This window comes from Panthera uncia (genome assembly GCF_023721935.1).
Source record: "Panthera uncia isolate 11264 chromosome C1 unlocalized genomic scaffold, Puncia_PCG_1.0 HiC_scaffold_3, whole genome shotgun sequence".
Classification (NCBI taxonomy): domain Eukaryota; kingdom Metazoa; phylum Chordata; class Mammalia; order Carnivora; family Felidae; genus Panthera; species Panthera uncia.
In genome coordinates, this window is record NW_026057584.1 from 9,976,258 (window position 1) to 10,000,358 (window position 24,101).

The 24,101-nt window shown below is 44.9% G+C and overlaps 1 protein-coding gene across 1 annotated transcript in view; it reads left to right on the top strand.

Annotated features, from left to right (window-relative positions):
* DNER (delta/notch like EGF repeat containing) overlaps positions 1-24,101 on the top strand; it is a 316,523-nt gene that overhangs the window by 267,049 nt on the left and 25,373 nt on the right. Inside the window, exons 9-10 of the mRNA XM_049614770.1 lie at positions 10,057-10,179; positions 21,674-21,787. Of these exons, the coding sequence (XP_049470727.1) occupies positions 10,057-10,179; positions 21,674-21,787 (237 nt within the window). The remainder of the gene's footprint in view (positions 1-10,056; positions 10,180-21,673; positions 21,788-24,101) is intronic.

Genomic DNA, 24,101 nt, shown 5'->3' on the forward strand with positions numbered 1-24,101 from the left:
ATATTTTCAGTGTAGAAAATTAGGGAGTGGAAATATGCACATTTAAAATATAAAAAGCATCCTTTAAATTCACTGCCTGACAAAAACTACTGTCAATTTCAGGATGCATTTCCCCAGGCGTTTTTTTTTTTAATTATTCCAAACCAGACATTTGCCAAGGAAAGAACTCTTGTTGTAAATTATTTATGCAAAGGTGAGTTTGCCCTGTGAGTCCGTCTTCTTAGCAAATTCCATGCGCGCAGTGTGATTGAGCATCTTCTATATTTCACCGACCTGGGCGCTAAGGAAAAGAGAGAACGGACAGTTGTTAAAGAGAAAATACAGAATTTGGGATCAAAGTTTGAGCCGTGAGTCAAGGTTTTACCTCCAGCGGGAAACTGGATCCAGCACAGAGAGTGTCAGGGGATAAGGCTGAGAAAAGGCTTAAAGGAGTAGGTTTTGAAAAAGTCAAATGTAATCAGACTCTGTTTCATATTAGAGAAGCCCAGGTATTTGAGCTTCTGACTGGTGAAACCTGGGCTCAGGCATCTGTGCAAGGGCAGAGCCGGCACTCTTTTGTGTTTTTCCAGTAAGCGGGCTTTGTTGCCACGGGAAGCGGCGATTCAGGAGAATGGTACCCTCCAGGGTTATGATGCTTAGTGCCTCTGTTGCATATTCTAGGTGGGCACCTATTTCAGAATTATAGCACCTTCGTTGTCTTTTAAAATCAGGTTTGCGCCGTGCTCCGCGGACCAGAGGCACACATGCCACAGTGGTTACGTAGTGGGTATGTATTATATGTCGGGCACTGTGTTGGATGCTTTCCTCGTGTTACCAGGCACTCCCGTGAAATGCCAAGTGCATGTCCTCCTGGAGATGGGGCAGGGGCCCTCCTTTTATAATGACTTCAGTGACTTGGGTTGCCACAGGCGCCCATGAATTACCTTGATGGAAGATGTCACACGCTGGCATTGAGCCAGTGACACCTGGATGGCCCAGAGCTCCCTACCTGTAAACACGTAACACTGGGTGGCAAGAAGAGGCTAGTGGAAGGAGAACGGTGTCAGATGCACTTTATGTGAATAAAAGATAACCGGAGAGGTGAAAATCCTACAGTCTCTTCACTCACATGTTCAAATCACTTCCGCCTCCGATGCTCCACCGTCTTGATGGCTCCTGAAGAGCCCTGCCCGTGGTCAGGCGGTTGGTTACACCAGGTGGCGATGTGGCTCCACAGGGGACCCATGACTTCGGTAGCAATTCCAACCAGTTTCTCTTTCTGTCTGTCTTTTTAGGTATTCTTTCTCTGGGCCTTTCCCCCAGTCCCCCGCCCCCCATCTCCCCCTTGGTATTCTGGATCCCTGTCTTCCTCTTTGGCTCTCCCTTCTGCTCCCACACCTCCTTCTCGTTCTGCTCTCCCTCTCTCTCTGCTTTCTCCCTCCCCCAACTTATGTCTTTGGACCCCAAACCCTTCTTTTTTTAGCTATCACATAATAGATCCCCTCAGTACCTAGTTCAGTCCTTGTCAATGTGGTCAGACTTCATACTGTCATTGAAATGAGTGTTCTTTCTCCGAACTGCTTCTGTTTCCCTTGGGAGAAACTGCTGATTCCTTCTGTTCAGTTAAGATCTGCTTCCAGAAAGTGGTTTTCTGCGCCTTTCCACCCCATCCCCTATACCACCCCCACTGTATTAATGAGATTCTATTGTATTGGAAAGTGCCTCGAACAGAAACTGGCCCCTGAAAGGGGGTTCAATAAATGTCAGTTCCCTCGTTCCTTCCAGAAGGACTCTCAGCGTCTCTAAATAAGACGGGGCAGGACCCTGGGACTCCCTCTCATCCTCATTCTCTTTGCCACCCTCCACATGCAACTTCTTACAAGCGTTGCTGTTTTACTTTGTAAATGGCTCTTGACATTTCTTCTCCAGCTGGCCCTGCCACCACCCTCCTCCTGGCCATGTTTTCCCTGGGTCTATTGCCATACCTCTGAACTGATTTCTCCATGTTCATTCTTGGGGGTCTTTGCCCCCATACTCCGAAAGAGTAATCTTTCTGAAAGGCAGATCTGACTTGTCATATCCCCTGGCTCCCACTCCACTGAAGGTGCCACCTGGTGCCTGCCTGTCTCTCGTTTCTTCTCTGCCCTCTGCTCTTCAGTAGACCGCAGCCCATCTCTGGAATGGGCCAGGGGCTGGGTCCCCTCGCCATGAGACTTCTGCACTCTCTGCCTGTCCTGCCTTGAATTTCCCTGGGTGCGTCTCCCGCCTTTTTGATGCATGCGCTCAACCCACCTCTCAGCTCACTGTCCTTCCTCAGGGAAGCCTCTCTGGATGTCCGTCAAGGCCAGCTCCCCTGCGTCTCCTTCCCCCGGCACCCTAGACCCCACCTTGCTCACACTCACCCCGTTACGGTTTCACATTTGCTCGGATCATTGCTTGGTGTCTGTCTCCTTTAAATGCCCCTAGTAGAAGTATTGTGTCTATTTTCACACCGTGCCTGGCACCCAGGAAGCATTGAATCACTGTATGTTGCATTAAAGAATGAATCAACAACAGAGGCAAACAGGAGACCGAGAACATGGCCAACCTTCGCCCAGTGACGGTGGAAGGCAGCAGCAGCCTAGAGGGACAGGGAAGACAGACTCACTGCGTGATCTGTTAGGATACGACATATAGCCGGCTCTCCGTTATCTGCCTTTTTGGAAACCCAGGGAGGGACGTGAAGATTTGTAGATGGCTCAGCCGCACATACAAAACAGGGAGGCTTGAGAGTCTAAAACTTTAGCCTCGATGTATAGTCCTTTCAATATAAGGTTTGTAAGAACGATAGCAATGGAAACATTGATTGATTTGGGTATTTTCTCCCTGGCTCAGGTGTCTCCATCAACGAAAAGGACAAGAAACGAGGGAATAAAGAAAGAGGCAGTATCAGCAGCCCCCATGCTCCCCATGGCAGCTATGCTCTGTCTCCTTACACAAGTTCCTCCTGTTTACAGAAATTTTCCTTTTTGTTGCGTGCGTGCGTGCGTGTGTGTGTGTGTGGAACGTAATTGCTCCACGGAAGTCTGTACAGATACTAACATCAGGTCTATTTAGAACAGAACATGCGGGCAGTGGGGGGCACCTTGGTGGCTCAGTGGGTTAAGCGTCCGACTTTGGCTCAGGTCACAATCTCATGGTTCGTGGGGCCCCACATCCGGCTCTCTGCTTCCAGTATGGAGCCTGCTTGGGATCCTCTGCCCCTCCCTCTCTCTCTCTGCCCCTCCCCCACTCACACTTTCTTTGTCTCTTTCTCAAAAACAAGCTAAAAGAACAGAAGCCCGGAACACTCAATAGGATTAAGGTGAGCAGGGAACCATACCTACATTTTCCCTCCTGTTTTTAAAAAAGATTCCTTTTGGGAATGTATCAGCAGAGAGAGAATGGCATAGCATGTGCACACACACACACATTTTATTCTGAGTGGACAGAATAAAACGTGGCAGTGGCAATTGTGTTCTAGAACGGTTCGGACCCCGGGGGAGTAGAATCCTGGCTCACTCCTGTGCCTTTGCCAAGTCAGTCAGGAGCGTAGGACCTTGGTCTTCACAGGAGGACACAGGGGAGTTCTAGCCTAGTGGCAGAACATTCAGAAGGTTCTTAGTAGCTCAGACATCACCGGGGGTGGGGGGTGCGTCTCTCTTCTCTCTTCCGTTTCTATCCATCTATTTACTTACTTTTATTGAAGTACGCTGACACACAGTGTTGCGTTACCTTAGTGATTTGACATCACAGTGGTTTGACAAGCCTATACAATACACTGTGCTCTCCCCGAGTATGGCCACCATCGGTCACCACACACGTCGCTACTACAATACCATCGGCTGTGTTCCCTACGCTGTACCTTTCCTTCCCGTGACTTACTCCTTGTGTGATGGGAAGCCTGTACCTCCCACTCTTGTCTTCTCCCTTTGTCCCCTGAATTTGGTATTCACATCTAGGTAGCCCCACGTGAACCGAGGGTCCATACTCTCTCACTGCCGGAGGAAGGCACCCAGGGACTGGTATTCTATTAAATCCATAGTCGCGGATGGGCCTTCTTGGTTCTGCCCCCAAATCCTCGCTCTCAATGCATTTCCTCTCCTCACAATGAAAATTTCAGACTTGCCCATTCATGTTGTTCTCGCCTCAAGTTCTCGCGTGATGAGAAGGATCTAGGACATTGGTTCTCCAAAGGGGCTTATGTTCTCCAAGGGACAATGTCTGGAGATCTTTTTGGTTGTCACAGCTGGGGAGGGGGGGGGGGGCTGTTGGAATCTAGGGAGCAGAGGCCAGGAAGGCTGCTTACTGTCCTGCAGAACACAGGACAGCGCTCCCAACCACGAGGAATGACCTGATCCAGAAAGCCAATACTGTTGCCGTTGATTCTGGGTGCTACACACTGAATTTTGTCTCTCCCCATTTCACACGTCGAAGTCCTCCCCCCCCCCCCCCCGCCCCACCCCAGTGTGACTGAATTTAGAGACAGGGCCTTCAAAGAAGTGATGAAGATTCAATGAAGTCATCGGATGGGGCCATAAACCCCTATGACTGGTTTCATAGAACCATCTGGGACACCAGGGGCGTGTGCCCACAGAGAAAAGGCCGTGTGCAGCCTCAGTGAGAAGGTGGCCAGCTAGAAGGTGAGGAGAGAGGCCTCAGGAGAAACCAAACCCGCTGACATCTTGACATAGCATTTGCAGCTTCCAGAACTGTGGGAAAATACATTTCTGTTGTTTCATCCTCCCGGTGTGTGGTGTTTCATTATGGCAGCCTGAGCAGACTCCTACACTAGGGAATGCATTTTGGGGACAACATAGGAAATTAGGAGGAACACAGGAGGTTGTGTGTCTTTGGGCAACCCTCTTCACCTTTTTGACTCTTAATTCCTCAACTATATAATTGGGGCTAGTCATGCCCATCATTTTGGGCTGTCGTGAGGATTAACCAATTTAGCGCATGCAAAGGGCCTGATGCAAAGCAGGTGGCAGTAATGTACTATTAGACCATAAGCTTCTTGCTGGTAGACTCGCCATTTCTCTTTGTATCCACGGTACTTGGAAGCCCCTGACACATTGTAGGCACGTCTTAAATGTGTGTTGGTTTAATCGAGGACACTCTGGGTGCTGATTCAACAGCTATTTTGAGCATCTTTTCTGCACCAGATGCTGTGGGTACAGCCGTGAATGCTATAGTCACAGCCTCTGCCTTCAAGCTTATATTCTAGTGGAGGAAGAGAAATAATAATCAAGAACAGGACTAAGTTGAAATATGATTTCAGACAATTATAAGTGTTGTGATGAAATCAGTTAAGTGTTATGACGAGTAACTGGTGGAAGATGCTTTAGACCGTGTCAGAAAATTATCTGCAGAAGCGATTTTGGTTTGTTTTGTTTACTGATAAAAGGTGTGCCTCGTTGGTGACTGAAATTCTACAAGAGCTGTTGCTCTTGTGAAGTCGTTTTCCAAAGTGGTGAACAACTCTTGGTACAATCTTCTCTTCATTTACCCAGTAGTTACATTCCAGGAAAACTCGGTGTATCTTAAAAACTGTGAATGTACATGTATAGGAATTAGGTTCTAGACCCGGAAAGTTCCAGACAGGGTTTTCACCTCTCTGAATTTCCAACAGGATGGTCCGAAGTTGTGAGGGACGCCAGGGCTATCCTTTGTTGTGTGGGGGTATCCTAGACGTTACAGGATGGTTAATATCTCTGGCCTCTGCCCACTAAATTCTGGTCAAACCCTCCAGTCACGGTGATAAGCAGTCCCTCCCCTCCCCCAACTTTGAAAACAATCTCTAAAGGGCAGTCTAGCTCCCTTTAAGAGTTATGATTCTGCAGGTCTCTAGTGACCTAATCTTCTCATCCAGCTGTTCTCGCCCTCTAGAGCCTTTGATCAGCTCACCTTGATTTCCTTCCCTCCGCTGGCTCCCATGACATTGCTGTGCTCGGACTTTCCTCCTCTCTTTTGCCTCACCCTTGCCCCATGTTCCGATCTGATTTCTCCCTCTCCACCTGCCCTTCCATGTAGATCTGACCTTGGTCCCTTCTTTTTCCCTCTCCAAGGTTTTTCTTTGATAAAACTTGAGCACCACTTCCAGGCCACTAGTTCCCAAGCTGCTCATTTCTATGCTATTTAAGCCTATTTTTTCCAGCTAAGTGAGTCCCTAGGTGAGCCCTAAGGCTCACCTTAGGGCTAAGTCCCTAAGTGAGCCCTAGGTTACATATGCCCCACATCCAGTTGGCCAACTTTCTTTAAAGCCTGTTATTCCTTTGGCCGTACCTTTCTGTGTTAATGGCGACATCACCCACTCACTCAGCCTAAACATGGCGGCCGTCTTGCTCGCTCTCACTCCTCACATTCAGATGATTGCTGTGTTCTGTTAGTTCTAAGGAATATTGGAATCGAATATTCAGGAGCAAGTCATGTGAAGATGGGAGCAGTGTTGGTGATGAAGGTCAATGCCCTGGAAAGGGTCACTCTGATCTCACTCTTCTGCTCTTTTGTTTTATTTCAAAATTTCTTTGGACTAGCCTAATTTTTCTACACCCTGGGCATGCTGCCCTGAGCTAATTTGTTTGCCCGAATTAATTACTAGCGGGGGTGGGGGCAGCCTCATTTTCACAGAAGCCTTCTCTTTTGGAAGGAATGCCTTTTTATTCAAACAGTCCGATTTAGGTTTTTTGGCACCCAGTGTAAAGGGTGCCTTGACATTTCCATAAAGACATTGAAATGTTACCATCCCTGAAGAAACGGTTTCAGAATACGAAACCTTTATCTTTTTCTTTTCCCCTAAGGAAGAAGAACATCACCAGCCTAACTATCTCTGTAAAATAAAACTTCCTCATTTGCTTTTCATGTTACTAGTGGAAGAAGATAATGATGCGGTTTGTAAAATATGAAAACAATGATATGAAATTTGCTTTTGATTTTTGTCTATGTAAATAACACTTCAATTATGAGGTCAAAGATGCTTGCTAGGGTTATCTATTATTCTTCCAAGTGATTTTTGAAAGATCTGTTAGGAGAGCAAATACACTTGAAAAGATGTTCCTTGTGATTGTTACTCCATACTGAGTCGCCAAAAGACAATTGACTCTTTTTGTAGGTTGTATATTATTCATATGATTTTTTTTTAATTCTGAGAAAAATCACATACCATGAAATCTGCCTTCTTAACAAAATGTTTAAGGGTCAGTACAGTGTTGCTAATGATACACACGTTGTCATAGAGAAGATATCTAGAACATTTTCATTTTGCATAACTGAAACTCTGTATCCATTGAACAGCAACTCCCCATTTTCCCCTTCCCCCAGCCAGTGGCGACCACCATTCTACTCTGTTCCTATGAGCTTCACTACTTCATGTAGCTCGTATAAGCGGAACCGTGAAATATTTGTCCTTCTGGGACTGGCTTATTTCACTTAGCTCATAGTCTCAAGGTTCATCCATGTTATAGCACATGACAAGATTTCCTTCTGTTTTTAAGGGCTGAATAATATTCCATCATATGTATAAACTGCACTTTCTTTATCCATTCATCTGTTGATCGACATCTTGGCTAATGGTGACTATGTTGCAGTGAATACGGGTGTGAAAATATCTGTTCGAGATCCTGTTTTCCATTATGTTGGATAAATCCCAGAAATGAGATTGTAATTTATATGGTAGGTCTATGTTTAATTTTGGGGAGGGGGGGATTCTCTATATTTTTTTCCATAGCAGCTGCACCATTTCACCTTCCCACCAGCAGTGCATAAGGATTCCAGTTTCTCCATACCCTCACCAAGACTTGTTATTTTCTCTCCCTCTGTGTGTGTGTGTGTGTGTGTGTGTGTTTATAATGGCCATTCTAACAGGTATGATGTGATATCTCCTTGTGGTTTTGATTTTATTTCCTTGACCAGTGATCCTGAGAATCTTTTTGTATACCTGTTGGCCATTTGTATCTTCCACAAAAAAAAAAAAAAACAAACCCAGTTCAAAATGGATTAAAGACCTAAATGTAAGATGTGAAACTCTAACACTCCCTGAAGAAAATATGGGGGAAAAACTTCTTAGCATTGGTCTTGGCAATGATTTCTTAGATATGACACCAAAAGCAGAGGCAACAAAAGTAAAAGTAGGCAAATACGGCTATATCAAACTAAGAGACTTCATGGCAAAGGAAGCAATCAACTGAATAAAAGCCAACTATGGAATGGGAGGAAGTGTTGGCAGTGTGCATATTTGATAAGAAGTTAATATCCAAAACTCCTGTAAGAAGAAAGATTTTCTGTTGAATGTAGATCAGGAATCAGCAAACTTGTTCTATAAGACACCAGAGAGTAAAGATTTGGGGCTTTGCAAGCCATATGATCTCTGTTGCAACTCCTCAGGCTGCCATTGCAGTGGGAGTGCAGCCAGAGACGATACATAAATGGATGAGTGTGGCTGTGTCCCAACAAAACTTCATTTACAACACCAGGCTGGGATGGATTTGGCCCGTGAGCCGGAGTTCGCTGGATCTAGAGCAGGGTTCTCTGTCTGGCTCTCTTAGCATTTTAGCTGCATAGCTTGTTGTGGAGGGCTGTCCTATGCCCCGTAGGATGTTGACCAGCACCCTGACACTGGGTACCAGGGGCAGCTCCTTCCCTACTGCCCTGGTTGTGACAACCAAAAGTGTCTCTAAAAGCATTGCCAAATGTGTTCTGGGGGCAAAAGTGCTGTCAGTTGAGAAACTCTGATCTGGATGATCAAAATATTGATGAAGAGTGATAAGAAACATTGCCCTAAAATTACAAAAAGTAGGGTAAGACAGAGCAATTGAAAACCATGGCATATTTGTCTCAGGTAGGTCGAGGTCTCCTCTGAGGGGCTGTTATCACCACCTAATTTGGGAAAGCAGTTCAAAAACAATAGCAATTGAAAAGTGTTCTGTCGATAATGCAAATATGAGTTTAACCTACTTTTGCAACAGGGACTGAAAACAAAACAGTTCAACACATTAGCATGTCTTAATGAAACTTGCTGGGTTTGGAGGTTGGCTATGGGCTGGAAAGCTGGGGAGAAAAAAAAAAAAACTACTCAAACTAGTAGTTCCAGTTCCCGTTTGAGCAAAGGTTTATTTTTTCTGCTTATCTGAATTCAGAACCAACACAGGCAGGGTGATTTTTGAAAGCACTCACGTGTTTCTCATTGTTTGGACAGGGCCAGAAAAAAAAAAATGGCTCGGTTTCACTGCAAATTGGCACTGATGCATGTTTTTGAAAGTTAAAAACAGTATAACATTCATGAGTGAGTCTCAGAGAATGTTGTCCTCTTGTCCTTTAGAATAAACACCTGTTTTGCAAATAGAGTAAAAGCCGTCTTTATTGAGAAACTGTCGGTTTCTTTTTCTCCATTGCTCTTCATCTATTTTTAACCATTAGCATTTTAAAGTACAATTTAAAATGTTATCATTGAGATCATCATAATTTTAAATTAAAAAAAAATACCCCAGGTTTTACCAGGAATTTCAGCAAAGCCTTTTTTAGCCGAATCTCTTCTTGACCTGAAAAGCAAAGGAAATACATCAATCCTTTTCTCCAAATACTTTTCTCCTGTAATACTTTCAATCCTTTTCTCCTTTAATAAAATTCTCTGTAGTTGCTGGATAACACTTTTCCAGTCGGAGGAAGGGTGGTCCCCATCCTTGAAAGGAGCTGATGCTCCATGCCTTGAGCCCTGCTGCTCTCATCCCCGTCTCCTGCGGCCACAGCAGATGCACTCAGTGACCCCTGCCTCCGGGTCACCAGTGCCGTTGGACGCGATGTCGTCCCGAGACCATCTGGTGGATAAATGGGATCACTTCCTTTATACTTGGGATCATGAAAGAGGGTGATGAAAACAGACTCGTCATAGGAAACTCTTCCCGGAAACCCACGTTTCCATACACCCCGAGGGACTCAAATCCTTAAATCCCATCTGTCCGCGCCATGCTTCCGATCAATACCCAGCCGCCTCTCTTGTAGGCTGGTCCAGTGTGGGGGTGATTGGGACACGTGTGACCGCAGGCCTTTTTCTCCGTCCCTCAGGTTACCACGGCCTCTACTGCGAGGAGGAGTACAACGAGTGTCTGTCTGCTCCGTGCCTGAACGCAGCCACCTGCAGGGACCTCGTTAATGGCTACGAGTGCGTGTGTCCGGCCGAGTACAAAGGTGAGCACCACCCCCTTGGCCTTCTTGCGCCCGAGTGGCCTAAACGACCTCATGCCTTTCTCAGCTTAAGTGCACCAGCCTCTAATTGGAGCATTACCTCATTCAGAATCCAGACCAAATGCTGGAGGTGGGATGATTCATGGGGCCGAAGAGACCAATTTGCACGTCTGGGGTTTCCTCCTGGTAGATGGAAACTTCTCTCTCCTGTCCTTTCCTTCTTCCTGTACCCCCTCTGTCTTCTCTGTTGGGTGCGTTCGGAAGCCTGTGATAAAAAGTGGGATGCGGCGCACCGTGCGACCCGGACCTGAGGACCTGGCGGTGGAAAGCGCGGGGAGGGGAGCGTGGGGCTGTGCGGCGAGCCGGGCAGAGCTGGGACGCCGCGCTTTTCTGAGGAGGGCGCAGGTGGCCTCACACGTTGGCCACAAAGCTGGTTCTCGTTAAGTGAGTCGCTCGCGAGGGGGATGTGAGCTCATTTGAGTGGATGCGTGTCAGAGTCACTCTGGAAAAACAGCCGACATCGGCAGGGTGCTGATAATGTGCAGAGCTCGTTCTCGGCCCCGTGTGCGTGAACTCATCAAGCCCTCACAGCAGCCCTGCGAGGTGGCAGTGGTGTCCCTCAGAAGCCCAGCCAGCACGTCCCCGAAGCCTTTTCTTCTCGCTCCCCAGGGGGCTTAGCGGCATGACTTCGTTCAAGCCCAGATGCCCTCGGACGGCACCACGCCAGGAAATCCGTGTTTATCAGCCACCGCACACATTTCTCTAGGCCACAGCTTCGGGGCTGGGTTTGGATTTTTTAATGCCTTTGTGGGCTCTCTTTCTAGCCTCTAACCTCGTGCTCCCACCGCTGCTTACTTGACATCATCCATCTGCCGGGTGACCTTCCTCGTCATTGGATGGACCCACCTGTATTTAGCGGTCTCTTTGGTGAGCCTGAAGGGTTCGTACGCCACACGGATGAACTTGATCTAGTCTTTGGCCGGAAGGGATGGGGCCGGGCCAAGGGTCTGGTCTGTGTTCAGCAGATCTGATGCTCCCTTCTGAGTGTGATGCCCACTTGGAACCAAAGTCCTCCACTTCCACAAGGGTAGATGTGCTGGCTTCACTCACGTGGATTTCATTTCCAGGTTTTTCAGAGTAGTGAGAGAGAGGGAGTCTGCTCAGTTCTGGAAAGAAGAATAAGAATCAGGAGACCTGCTGAGCCTGGATTAATCTCCTCAAGTGTGACTGTGTCTGTATAAAGTAAGGACAGTGATGCTTACTGACATTTTGAGGTTCTTCAATGACAGAATTAGTAGTGAATGTGTTTCAAAAAGTAAAAATTCCAAAGTTCTTCAGTCCCTGATGCAATTTTTTCCTGTCTTGGAGGCATTAATTGTGCTGTCATGACTAAGCGGTAAAAACTACAGTTACACATGATGAACCACGGGTACATAGACTGTTCATCCTTCCATGTATGCTCTAAATTCCACCCCTTCATTTTTTAAGTTTATTTCTTTTTGAGAGAGAGAGAGAGAGCACAAATGGGGCAGAGAGAGAGAGGGAGACAGAGAATCCCAAGCAGGCTCTGTGTTGATAGCACTGAGCCTGACCTGGGGCTCAGTGTCACAAACTCCAAGATCAACCTGAGCTGATATCAAGAGTTGGATGCTTCACCGACTGAGCCACCCAGGTGCCCCATCCCTTCCTTTTCTTTCTTTCTTTTTTTTTTTTTTTTTGAGTTTATTTATTTTTAAGAGAGACAGAAAACGTGTGGAGGAAGGGCAGAGAGAGAGGGAGAATCTCAAGCAGGCTCCACACTGTTAGCATGGAGCTGGACTCAGGGCTCGAACTCACAAAACCGTGAGATCATGACCTGAGTCGAAATCGAGAGTCAACCGACTGAGCCACCCAGGCGCCCCTAAATTCCACCCCTCTGTCTTTCCAGGACTCCCCTCCATCAGTCACTGACTCTGCCAGGGATGACCCAAGAAGATAAGTGACCCCGGAGGGTATCCCAAACATATCTGAGGATTTAGATTCTCAAGAAAAGGATGCAGGTGTTGGGAACTTCGCACACAACAGGGTTAGAGGAGGGGTTTCTGAGGAGAACTGAATCAATGGCCAGCTGAGTTCAAAGGACCCCCGGTTTACAAAGAGGAAATACATGCCCTGTATTACCTACATGTGACCTTACGAGGTGGGGGGGCTCCACTGATCTCACAGAGGCTGGCTGTCCTCTACAACAACTGCAGTTGGGCTGAGCTGGCCCTTTATTTTCTGTGTGGCTGAGAGAGAATGGGCTCTATTCATCCCTGGAGAGCCTTGAAAACCCAACACTGGGAGGCCTCCACCCTGTGCCGTAGTAGACAGGGCCCCGTTGGCCGACCTGTCCAGCACCGGAGGGAAGTCCAGTGGCATCTGGTTCTGACATCTTCCTTCGTCCTCCTGGCCAGTACGAGGAGCCTGTCCCAACCCCTCAAAAGGGGAAGATAATCTAGGAAATACAAATGAAATTGCCACAGCAGCCAACAGCTCTAACCACTCAGGAGAGGAAGTGAGAAAAGTGCTGTATGCTACTCAAACTTGAATCTGGATCTGGAAAACACAAAGGAGGAACTAGTTCATGGTAGAAGTGAAAATAGGAGGAAAAGGAAATCGTGACCGACAAGGTAGGACATGTGGAGAGGCGCTCTGGGCGATCTGTTTCTGTCTGAATGGCGGACGCTCCAGAAGAAGAAGGAACACATGGAAATAAAACCAGAATCCACGAATTGCTAGAAGGAGAAGTCTGCGACCTGGAGAAAACTGAAGTTTTCGTATAGAATGAAGGAGCTCACAGAGGGCCGGAGGGATTAGTGAAGGAGGTGGTACGCAATTTGAGATTTCCTGTTAAAATTTCTAAATCTGAGGAGGGACAGAATATTTTTTATGAAAGTCTTCACAGGGAGTACAGGTTACATACAAAAGAAAGAGAATCCAGTCCACACTGGCCTACCCTTCTCTCTAATGAAAGCAAACAATCATGTAGCAGTGTTTCAGGCTGCCCAATGGAAAGGACCGGCAATTGTAGGATCCTTTACGTTCGAGGACAACAGAAAGACATTGTGCACATTTAAGTATACGGAAAGCATAACACAACACCATGTACCCTTTCCAAGAAAATTATTTTACCCTCTCTATCTACCTATCTATCTATCTATCTATCTGTCATCATTTTGAGAGAGAGTGAAGGAAGTTCAGAGGGAGAGACAGAACCTCAAGCAGGCTTTGTGCTATGCAAGGCTCGATCCCACGACCCTGGGATCATGACCTGAGCTGATATCAAGAGTCAATGGACTGAGCCACCCAGGCGCCCCAAGAAAATTATTTTAGAAAGTATTCTCACTGAACTGGGACTAAATCAGAACACATATAACTATATAGTTGGAGCTAGAGAATAGGAAGAAGAGGGTTGAACAGAATTCTTTAAATGCAGGGATAAACCTAAACAGAGGATATTAAAGTGATTGTGGCCGCTAATTTAATGGTGAAGAGAAATCTTTTGGAAAAAAGTATGTATAGCTGCTTTACTAATTAGTTCTGCATAAAGAATCACTACAAAGTAGTGGCTTGAAACGACACCCTTTTAGTATCTAACACTTCCGTTGGTCCAGGCACGTTTTAGTGGATGGGAATCAAGGTATTGGCTGGACTCGGTTCTCACTGGAAGCTTGAATAGGAAAGAGTCAACCTCCCCATTCCCTCAGGTTGTTGGCAGAATTCGTATCCTTGTGGCTGTAGAATTCATGACAGCTTGCTCCCTGAAAGCCAGCAACGAAAGGGAGATGAGAGCTTGTACTGTTCCATGCCTCTAACTTCAGGAGAGGAGGCCTGCACCCTCCATTAAAAAACAACAACAACAAACAAACCCTGATTAGGTCAGGCCCACCTAGGATCAACACAAAGTTTAAGGACCTTAACTGCATCTTCAAAATCTCTTAAGTTTTGTCAGATGCTATCGGTTTGAAGCTCACATACAACGGAAGGGTATGACTCATTGGGGGTCACCTTAGAGTATGTCCATTATACCCATTCTTAAAGAAAAATTTAAATGACCACATTCAAGTTTCATATCATTTTAACTAAACCCATGAGTTGAAGGGGATGGGGATGGGAGGGATTGGAAGGCATACATATGTGTTAAAGGTCTCATCCCAGTGGGCAGATAAAGTGAACATCTAACTTGGGTATATTTGTGGAGACCTTTAGGTTTGAATTTAAATGAGACTCCTGAAGGCAAAGCCTAGCAGCATTAATGGTAGGACTTCTTTTGTTAATTTTTTTAATGTTTATTCATTTTTGACAGAGAGCGTGAGCAGGGAAGGGGCAGAGAGAGAGGGAGACCCAGAATCCAAAGCAGGCTCCAGGCTCCAAGCCGTAAGCACAGAGCCCATTGGGGGGCTCAAACCCACAAGCCATGAGATCATGACCTGAGCTGAAGTCAGATGCTTAATCGACTGAGCCACCCAAGAGCCTTTAAATGGTAGAACTTCTAAAGTAATAGCTGGGGGGCAGGGTGGTAGAAGGAACTAAAATAGAGGTAGAAGGGGCAAAGTCCTACCCTCCGATCCAGAGGAAAAGTGAGTCACAGGATCCTGTGCCTTTCTCTCTTTGGGGGATGGACATCTGTCCCTCTTCAGAAGCATTTCTTCAAATGTAGCATAAATTCAGAGAACTACCAGATGGGTGAATAGCGAGTGCTAAGTAGTACTTGCCTCTGGAGTTAGAACTTAGGTGGGGGGTGTGTTGGGAGAGGGTTGGGACTTTAACTTCCTACTTCACACATACATTTTTTTCAAGTGGTGATTTTTTACTGTTTTATGTTAAAATCCAACTTAAATAAATTACTACAGCTTCCTAAAAAGAATGAGTGTAATGGGAGCTCAGGCAAGTACAGCTGAAGAACATTTTGATCAAGGAAAGCAATGAGGGGGACCTTCTGCCAGATGTTTTATTATCATTTATTTATTATGCCTACATTCACACGTTATGGGTACAAGAATGGACAGCTAACCAAAACTGAATAATGGCCCAGAAACCGTTGTCTAGAATAACGTATGGTTCTTCCAGAATTGCTATGAATGGGAAAGATTTTTTTTTTTTTTCATAAGTGGTGTGGGAGAAATTGGGCAGCCACACAGAAAAAAAAAAGAAGTGTTTTTAAACTTCTTCATAAATGTGAATTGGAAGAAAAACACTTTTCATTGACTTTGTGTCCTCTGCTTCCTTCCCCCTTTTTTTCTCTTTATTTTACAAGCAAGTTACCCTAGAGTTGCTGTAGATAGCACCTCCATTTGTAAACTTTTTATTCTTCTCGTCGTCCTCTTTAGTTTGGATTTTGTCCACACCACCCTGCAGTGACCCAACTGAGGGCTTTTCAGTGAGATCCTGAAGCCTGCCCTTCTAGCTTCCTACTCCTGGTTCCTGCTTCTTTGCCCCATTGACCGCTGGGTCCCTTTTGAAACTCACTGTGCATTAGCTTCCTTCTGCAACTCCGTTCCTGTTCCCTGACTCTGGTCCCCCTGCCCCCACTGAATCCTTGTCCTCGGGATGCCATGAATACCGTTGGTCCCCAGGGTTTCCTTCTTGTCCCCTTTGTCTGTCGGTCTCCGACTGTGTGATACCTCCCTCCTTGAGTTCTTCCAACCTTGTCTCTGTATTTGCTGTGACAATTACGGTCAACCTTGTAGAAATTACCTCTTTTTTTTTTTTTTTTAAGTTTATTTATTTATTTTGAGAGAGACAGAGAGAGCACCAGCAGGGGAGGGGTAGAGAGAGAGAGAATTCCAAGCAGGCTCTATACTGTCAGTGCAGAGCCTGATGTGGGGCTCGAACTCCCTTATCTTGAGATCGTGACTTGAGCCAAAGTCAGGAGTCAGACACTTAACTGAATGAACCACCCAGGTGCCCAGAAATACCCTCTTTTTTACACTAAATCATAATTTCCTGAAAGGCAGTGACTACACCGGGACCTCCTCCTCCTCCTCCTTCTCCTCCTCCTCCTCCTCCTCCTCCTCTTTCTCCTTCTTCTTTTAAATTCTCTGTAGCTCTTGATGTAGTGGCTTGCACAAAGACAAATGCTCAATAGCCATCTTTACTTGAATTGAAATTGCCGCTTAACGCTCTAATTAAATAAAGGAAACCAATATGAACATTTTCCCAGAAAATTTCTGCTGTGGATCATGAAATTGTTGGAAGGAAAATGCACGGAGGGACTTGGAGTAACCTCTCTTCAGACATACCGAAATGCTCGTTCCCCCCTCCAAAATTAGCTCGGAGCTGGTTCATGACTAGACTTGGAATACTTCGCTAGTGCTCACGACTTCTCAAGTTTCCCCCTATGCTGTCGATTTTTATTTTTTGCAGAACAAACTCGATGATCAACAATATACTCATTTGGAATTTGGGGTGGCCAGAGCTAGGGAGAAAATATTTCAGTTTTTAATTATGAAAACACCACAACAATAATAAAATTTTGGAAAAAAGAAAATTTAAAATTGCTCGTAGCTTTACAGCAGAATATGAGACCAGTTATTACTGCTGTTGTTCCCATCCTTTTTAAATATCCATGTTTTTATAGTATAATTGAGTTTACCTGCGATTTTGTATCATTCTGCTTATACCTTCCTTTTGGTCGTATGTTTGATTTAGATATTGCCAGGAAGTCTTACTAGTTCTATTTTAAACGGCTATGTAGTATTCCTTGGGGAGATATTTACCCACTCCCTTGTTGCATCTGACGTGGGGCTGTTATAAATAATCTGAAATGAACATCTTTATTCGTATAATTTTTTATACTTTCACAATTTTGGGTGGGGGGGGGAGAATTGGGTTTCAGAAATGAGACCACTGGATTATGGGTTCGATCGCATTGTACCTAATCATTTATTTTAAAAGCCTACAGAAATTTATAATGGAAAAGTTGAGAACTCTTTCTTTGTTTGCCAGAATTATTTTTCCCATGTAACCAGTGAACAAGAATTTCTGGATGTTTTGTGTATGTAGCTTTTCTCAAGAAGTGGGATAGATACAAAAATGGATAAGTCAGGGTTTCTTCCTTTTTTAGATTAAAAAAAAATTTTTTTTAATGTTTATTTGTTTATGAGAGAGAGAGACAGAGTGTGAGCAGGGGAGGGGCAGAGAGGGAAGGAGACACAGAATCGGAAGCAGGGTCCAGGCTCTGAGCTGTCAGCACAGAGCCTGATGCAGGGCTTGAACTCACAAACCGTGGGATAATGACCTGAGCTGAAGTCAGACGCTCAACCGACTGAGCCACCCAGGCGCCCCTTTTAGGCTATTATTTAACCAGGGGAGCAGATGAAGACTGGCAGGCACAAGGAATAATGAGGCCAAGGTCAAGATGTCAATTGTAATTTCTGAAAGAGTTTAGAAACGGTTGGGTTCTGTGATGGCTGAAATACTGAAAAAATTTTTGTGGAGGAAATAAGTTTGAATAAAATAAGATGATGTCTTAAAAAGAAACATGAAGTTCAGAGAACACTTAGAGTTAATTTTCTTTACCTGGCTTAATTTTCCTGGAGACAAAATAGTGACTTTCAGTTCTCAAAATATTAATCATGGCTAAATTGTGATGGCAACAAAGCTTTATAATGGGCGCACCTCTCTTTGAATTTTTGCTCGTTTTAGTTCTAAAATTAACTTCTATACAGAGCCCTGTTGGAACAGAGGTCTTTTCAGAAACATTGCCTCTCTATCCCTTAATATGAAAAGTATGAATTTTTATTAGTTTTGACTGAATTACAGTTTATTTTTGCTTGAGACTAAACACAAGTTTCGTAATAGTGCGTGCTACATCCCTTTGCCAATGGGTGATGCATGTGTCGCTCCACAGACTTAATTTGAAGCGTGGACCTGGTTTTCCCTGACAAAATAGGGTGTTTTTGAGGCAGATTTGGAATGACTTCTCCCTCCTCTGGCAATCTTCACCTGTGTGTCAGCCAAAGTACACTGACTGTCGCCCCTCCTGACGGGACAGGATTCTGGTGATACGTCCAGAATTTCTTCCACGCATTAAATTATGGCGTCTGCTCTAAAGGACCTCAGAGGTTGGCGGGGGAAATCAGGAGCACAGACAAGTCGTGCCCTAACACAGTCAACTCTCTAACAGTGCGGATCTCAGCATGCTCTCAGTGCACAATGGCGGAGAAATGGAGCTCCGTCTCGCGAGAGTCAGGTTCAGCTTTCCGGAGAGGTGGCGTTTGAGTCAGACTCTGACAGATAGAATGTGCCGGTGAAGAACAGCCCGGGCAGAGGTGAAGGAAGGCGTCCTTGTCAGAGGGGACAGACGCCCAGCCTTCAGTGTGCCGCCAGGGCTCAGGGCCCCTGGGGAAGGCAGCAAGGTGGGGCCCGGGGTGCCTGAGGGGGAGGGTTAGAGGAGAGCCACCTTGGCACACGAGTGGTGTTCGTGACTGTCTGTTCTCTGCATTCAAGGTTTCTAGCTCGTGGTTGTTCAGCTCTCATTGACAAGCTGAGCAGTATGACAGATATTTTTTGTATTAGGATTAGCAAGGCTGAGAGTGTAGAAATGTGAGTAACCAAGTACTCACTGGGGACTTTTAAGACCATCTTGCTTCAGAGTCATTGTGTTTCTGCGAAGATAAGCTTTTGTCCGGTCTTGCTGCCAGAAAGCTCTCAATGGATCTCAAGTGACCCAGTATCTTTTGAAAAAGAGAAATAACAAGGGGAAAAAATTATCGCCAAAAAGCAAGAAGACCTCCAAAAGATGAAAATTGCTATTTTCCTGGGTGTTTTCATCAAATCCATCTTATTGAAGTCTTTTAAGTTTAATGTGTTTAAATATGTAGCCTCCAGGGGTACCTGGGTGGCTCAGTTGGTTAAGCGTCCGACTTCAGCTCAGGTCATGATCTCACTGTTTGTGGGTTCAGGCCCCATGTTGGGCTCTGTGCTGACAGCTCGGAGCCTGGAGCCTGCTTCGGATTCTGTGTCTCCCTGTGTCTCTGCCCCTCCCCTGCTCGCACTGTCTTTCTCTCTCTCTCAGAAATAAGTAAGTAAACATTTTTTAAAGATTTTAAATATTTAGCCTCGAATTTGCTTCTTAGCCTCATTTGAAAAATGCGGTACTCTGTGTGTGAATATATTCATCGTATTAATATTACACAGTCTTGATTGGCCAATGTGTTACTAGAAACTCAGTAAAGATCATCCTTGATTGCTCTTACTTGAGATCTAATGGACATCTTTTTAGATTCCAGACATGCCTGAACTTTGGTTATGGCTGCATTTCCCATGACACTTGAAAGCCTTTTTTGTCACCTGGTTTCCATTGATCAGCCACATGGGAACTTGAAAATATGTGTATCTTTGTTTTTTGATAAACACTTTGAAGCAGAAAAGAATGTTTTGTATTTTATTCTGTTGGTTGAGTCCATGCTACTTGGGAATCAGTGGGATAACAGAGATAGAAACTTCTGGGTGAAAAGGCCATACACACCCAAGTGAGGAAGAATTGCCAGTTTTATGCATATCTTTTTTTTTTTATTATTAAATTTTTTTTTTTAACGTTTATTTATTTTTGAGACAGAGAGAGACAGAGCATGAACGGGGGAGGGTCAGAGAGAGGGAGACACAGAATCTGAAACAGGCTCCAGGCTCTGAGCTGTCAGCACAGAGCCCGATGCGGGGCTTGAACTCATGGACCGTGAGATCATGACCTGAGCCTAAGTCGGACGCTTAACTGACTGAGCCACCCAGGCGCCCCAATCTTTACATTAGCTTGATTTCGCATATTACCTGGGTTGGTTAAGGACAGTGAAAGTCAAGGAGGCTCGTTCCTGTCACTAGAGACAGGGAGGGAGCTAGGATAGGGCTTTGGGGGGTCGCATCCCACCAGGCCCGAGGCAGTGGGATTCAGGTGGTGGTTACAGGGAGAAAAGCCAGACAATGGTCTGAAAGGCACTTCAGGAAAATATCTGGCAGAATATTTTTCAGGGGTTGGATATGAGGGGCAAAGGATAAAGTGGAATGAAAAGCCATCCATTCTAAATGCTTTGCCAGGCTCTAATAAGTTATTAGTATGAATACAGATGGGCCAGTTCTGTTTCTGTTTTCTCTTACACTTTTTTCCTCTTCTTGAGCCTGACTTCATAAGACAAATGAAAAAGAAATGATAGACAGAAATCCCAGCGAGAATAATTTCAGTGACTAAATCATGAGTCATTGGGCGTGGCCGTCCTTTGCACGATAATGAGCTAAGTAATGAAGTGGAGAGAAAATTAAGTAAATTCTGTTCAGTTACTGTTAGCTTTATGCTTACTTTTCACGAGGCTGTCAGGAAGGGTGAGCGTACCGTTGTGTGCATTCTTGCACAGAATATAATGTGACCTGCCTTCCCCTAGAAAGGGCAGGGGATGAGAGAGGGAGAGATCAATCCATTCACCCATCTTGGCATTCCAGTGAAACCACAGTAAAAAAAAAAAAAAAAAAAAAAAAAAACCTCACCCTTCAAATAGTGTTGGGTTTTTAAAGTTTTTAAATAAAGTTATGAAATAATACATGGTCATTGATAAAAAATTCCAACAATATAGAACTCCCTGTTGTGAAAGCCAAAAATAATTCAGTGCCTCACTCCTACTTTTGCATACATACATGCATACATAGGCTTTTTTTTTGCACCCGTGGGAAACGGCTTTTGCTATAAAGACTTTTGAAGTGCCTACTTGTCGTGAAATGGGCTCCATAGAATTTTGTACGTTTGCACGGCCAGTCTGAGCTCACTCCCAGCAAACTACTTAGCGAGCACAGACACAGATCCAGATCTCTGGTGGTTGCAAATCCCAGCTGCCTCTCTGACCAGCCTCGTGACCTTGCATTCTTTCCTCAGTTTCTTCATCTGCAAAAAGGGAGAATAAGGCTATCTGCCTCCAAGTGTTGTTACAAAGATCAAATTAGACGCAAAGCCCAGTGTGAGGGCCTGGGACATATGAGTTCTAAGTACCAAGTGGCTCCCTCTCTATCCTGCAGTTTCCCCAAAGTAGAACCAGTACTCATTTCAATATCTGACTCCACATTTGCACGTTCAGGATGCTGCTTATCAATTAGATCGATACCTTATAAAGGATGTCTGGCTATTTTCTGTTCCTTTCGGAGACTTAAAAACATGTCACTGATAAATTTTATCTTTCAGGGTTTTATCTTTCTGTTTGCTAGGCTTTGGGACTTGTGGTCAGAGAAAGTACAGGGTGACTATGGTAGGACCTAAAAGCAGAGAATGAATTTGCTGTGTTCTCATAAGGCGTGGCCTCACAACAAACTAGCCAAGAGGGGACACATGCCAGCATGCACACACACACTTGCACACGCGCACTTGCATACACACGTGCGCCTCTGGGAACCTGCCTTCATATAGTTCCAGGCTGTTCAGACACCTTGCTTTCAACGGCCACCGGGGCTGGAGATTCATTAACAAGTTACCCCTTTTGTGTCTGTTTCTCCGCAGGAATCCACTGCGAGTCTTACAAGGACCCCTGTGCTAATGTCAGCTGTCTGAACGGAGGCACCTGTGACAGTGAGGGCCTGAATGGTACATGTGTCTGCGCACCAGGGTTTACAGGCAAGTGATCCGGGAACTGGGTTTTAAAATTTGCCCCCAAATCCCTAAGATTGCAGCTGTTAAAAAAAAAACACCCCAAACTCAGAATTCTCTGTGCATACATTATTGCAAAAATATGGACACCACTGCAAAATGTAACCAGGCGGTGCTTGGATGAAAATCTACTTGAAAACAATTGACCGCGTCGTCACTAAATGAGGCTCTTCGGAATTCAGCATTTGCTACAGAGACTTGCTGAGATTGCCATTGCTAAACATTTCCAGAGCTGCAGCTTTGAAATGAGAAATAAGCCATTACACCAATGCCTGAGAAAGTGTTAAGTGTTCGGGGAAGTGTTCATGGGAAGAAGGGGAAAGGAAGAATCAATTTGTCTTTTACGGAAATTGCATTCAGCTACCATGTTTCTTTTTCCTGAAAGATACACCAGTTTGGGGATTTTGAAAAATGAAGGGAGGTGGTGGTGGTGGGCAAGGAGGGGGAAAGCCTCCAGCATCAGGGGCGATTATTGGTGAAGGTACAGACGCTGTAAGTGTGGGGGGCAGGGAGAGAAAGCCGTCAAGAGCAAAGCATGTTGGGAGGGCAGGGGGCGGGGCTGGGTGCAAGAGAAACACCTCACTGAGCTGTGAGTGGGAAGAGCCACTTCGAGAGTCGGGAGCCTTTCTCAGTCACCCCCTGCCCCATGGGCTTCAGGGAGTTTTTGAGGCCCTGAAATTGGGTGTGAAACACTGTATGTATGTGTGTATGTTGAGAGAAGACTTTCACGTTTTTATCGGATTCTCAAAAGGAGCTGTGAATCACTAGGGTAGAAAAGGTTCCATCCTTTGCTGGTCCATTGGAACCCAAGAGTCCTGAAATGTAGAGTGTAGGACAAGCCTGTGTTTTCAGAGCTTTCCCAACCAACAGAAACATCTAGGTCACTCTGGTTTGCACGTTGGGAAAGGTTGACCTATAAGGTGCCTGTAGAAGAAGGTAGGTCCTTAAGCTGCAGGAAAGCACGTGTTCTCATTGGCTGGAGACTGTCTTGTCATGCTCCCCTCTCCCCTGCTGAGCCACTGTGGCCACCTCCCCAACCCTGGAGAATTTCACAGACCACGGGCGGGCTCCCATTCCATCCCTGGGGAGCCTCTTTTGTGCTTCTGGGGAAGATGCCAACAGTCAAGATGTGGGAGAAGCAACTTCTGATCTTCCTTCTATTTATCTGTGTCACATCCTGTGTTTTCCTTTTGGGTTTTCCTGGGACTGAGAAGTGGGCTCATTCCAGAAAATGATTCGCAGATGGTTTTGTTTTGCTGACTGGTTTATAAACACACACAGACATTTATCCTCATCAATGGATGCAAAAATAATATTGGGGAAGCATTCTGGGTTTTTTTCCAGACATTTTTATCTCACAAATAATAAAAAGCATGGAGGAAAGATTAGAAAATACAGGACTGTAGGAAAAAACACTTAACACTGCCCTGCTTGGAGATAACCATTGTTAATATCTTAATACATATATCCAGAGACTTTCCTGAAGGTCTGTGCATATAACAGATAGTGTATAGTGTATATGCATATATATTTGAATGTAAAAGGAATCATGTTGCTCATACTATATTATAACCAACTTCTCACTTAAAAATAAATGTAAATCATAAATATGTTTCCACCTGAAGAAATATCCTTCTGTCTTATCACTTCTAATGGCTGCACTCTAGCCCATTATATAAAATGTTGATTTTTTTCTAACTCACCACCAATTCAGCTCTTGGGGAGTTGAGAACTTCTTTATTATAAACAGCATTGCAGTGAGAATCCATGTATGTAGTTCTTTGTGTACTTGCCTGATTATTTCTTTGAGCTAATTTCCCAGATATGGAGTCCCAGGGCCCAGCAGAATATGTACATATTTCCATATTGCTCTTCAGAAAAAGCATACCAAATTCACTCCTACCAAGAGTATACAGGAATGCCTATTTTCTTGTCTTCACACATATACTGAGAATTGTCAGTCTGTGGCCCAAAATGCCATTTAAGTGTTGTCTTAATTTTCAGGTCTTTGATTCATAATGAAATTGAATACCATTTGATACTTCTAAATGATCATTTGTGTTTCTTCTTTTACAAACTCCCTACTCATACCTTTCTTTGCTTTTCTACCAGATGATTTATGTAAATCCTCCTTCCTCCCTCCTTCCCTCCCTCCCTCCTTCTTTCCTTCCTTAATTTCTTTTACTTTAAGTATTTATTTTAATTCCAGTGAGTTAACATTTATGTTAATCTTTATTCTTAATTTGCAATAGCCCTTTATAATAAGTATATGACATTTTAT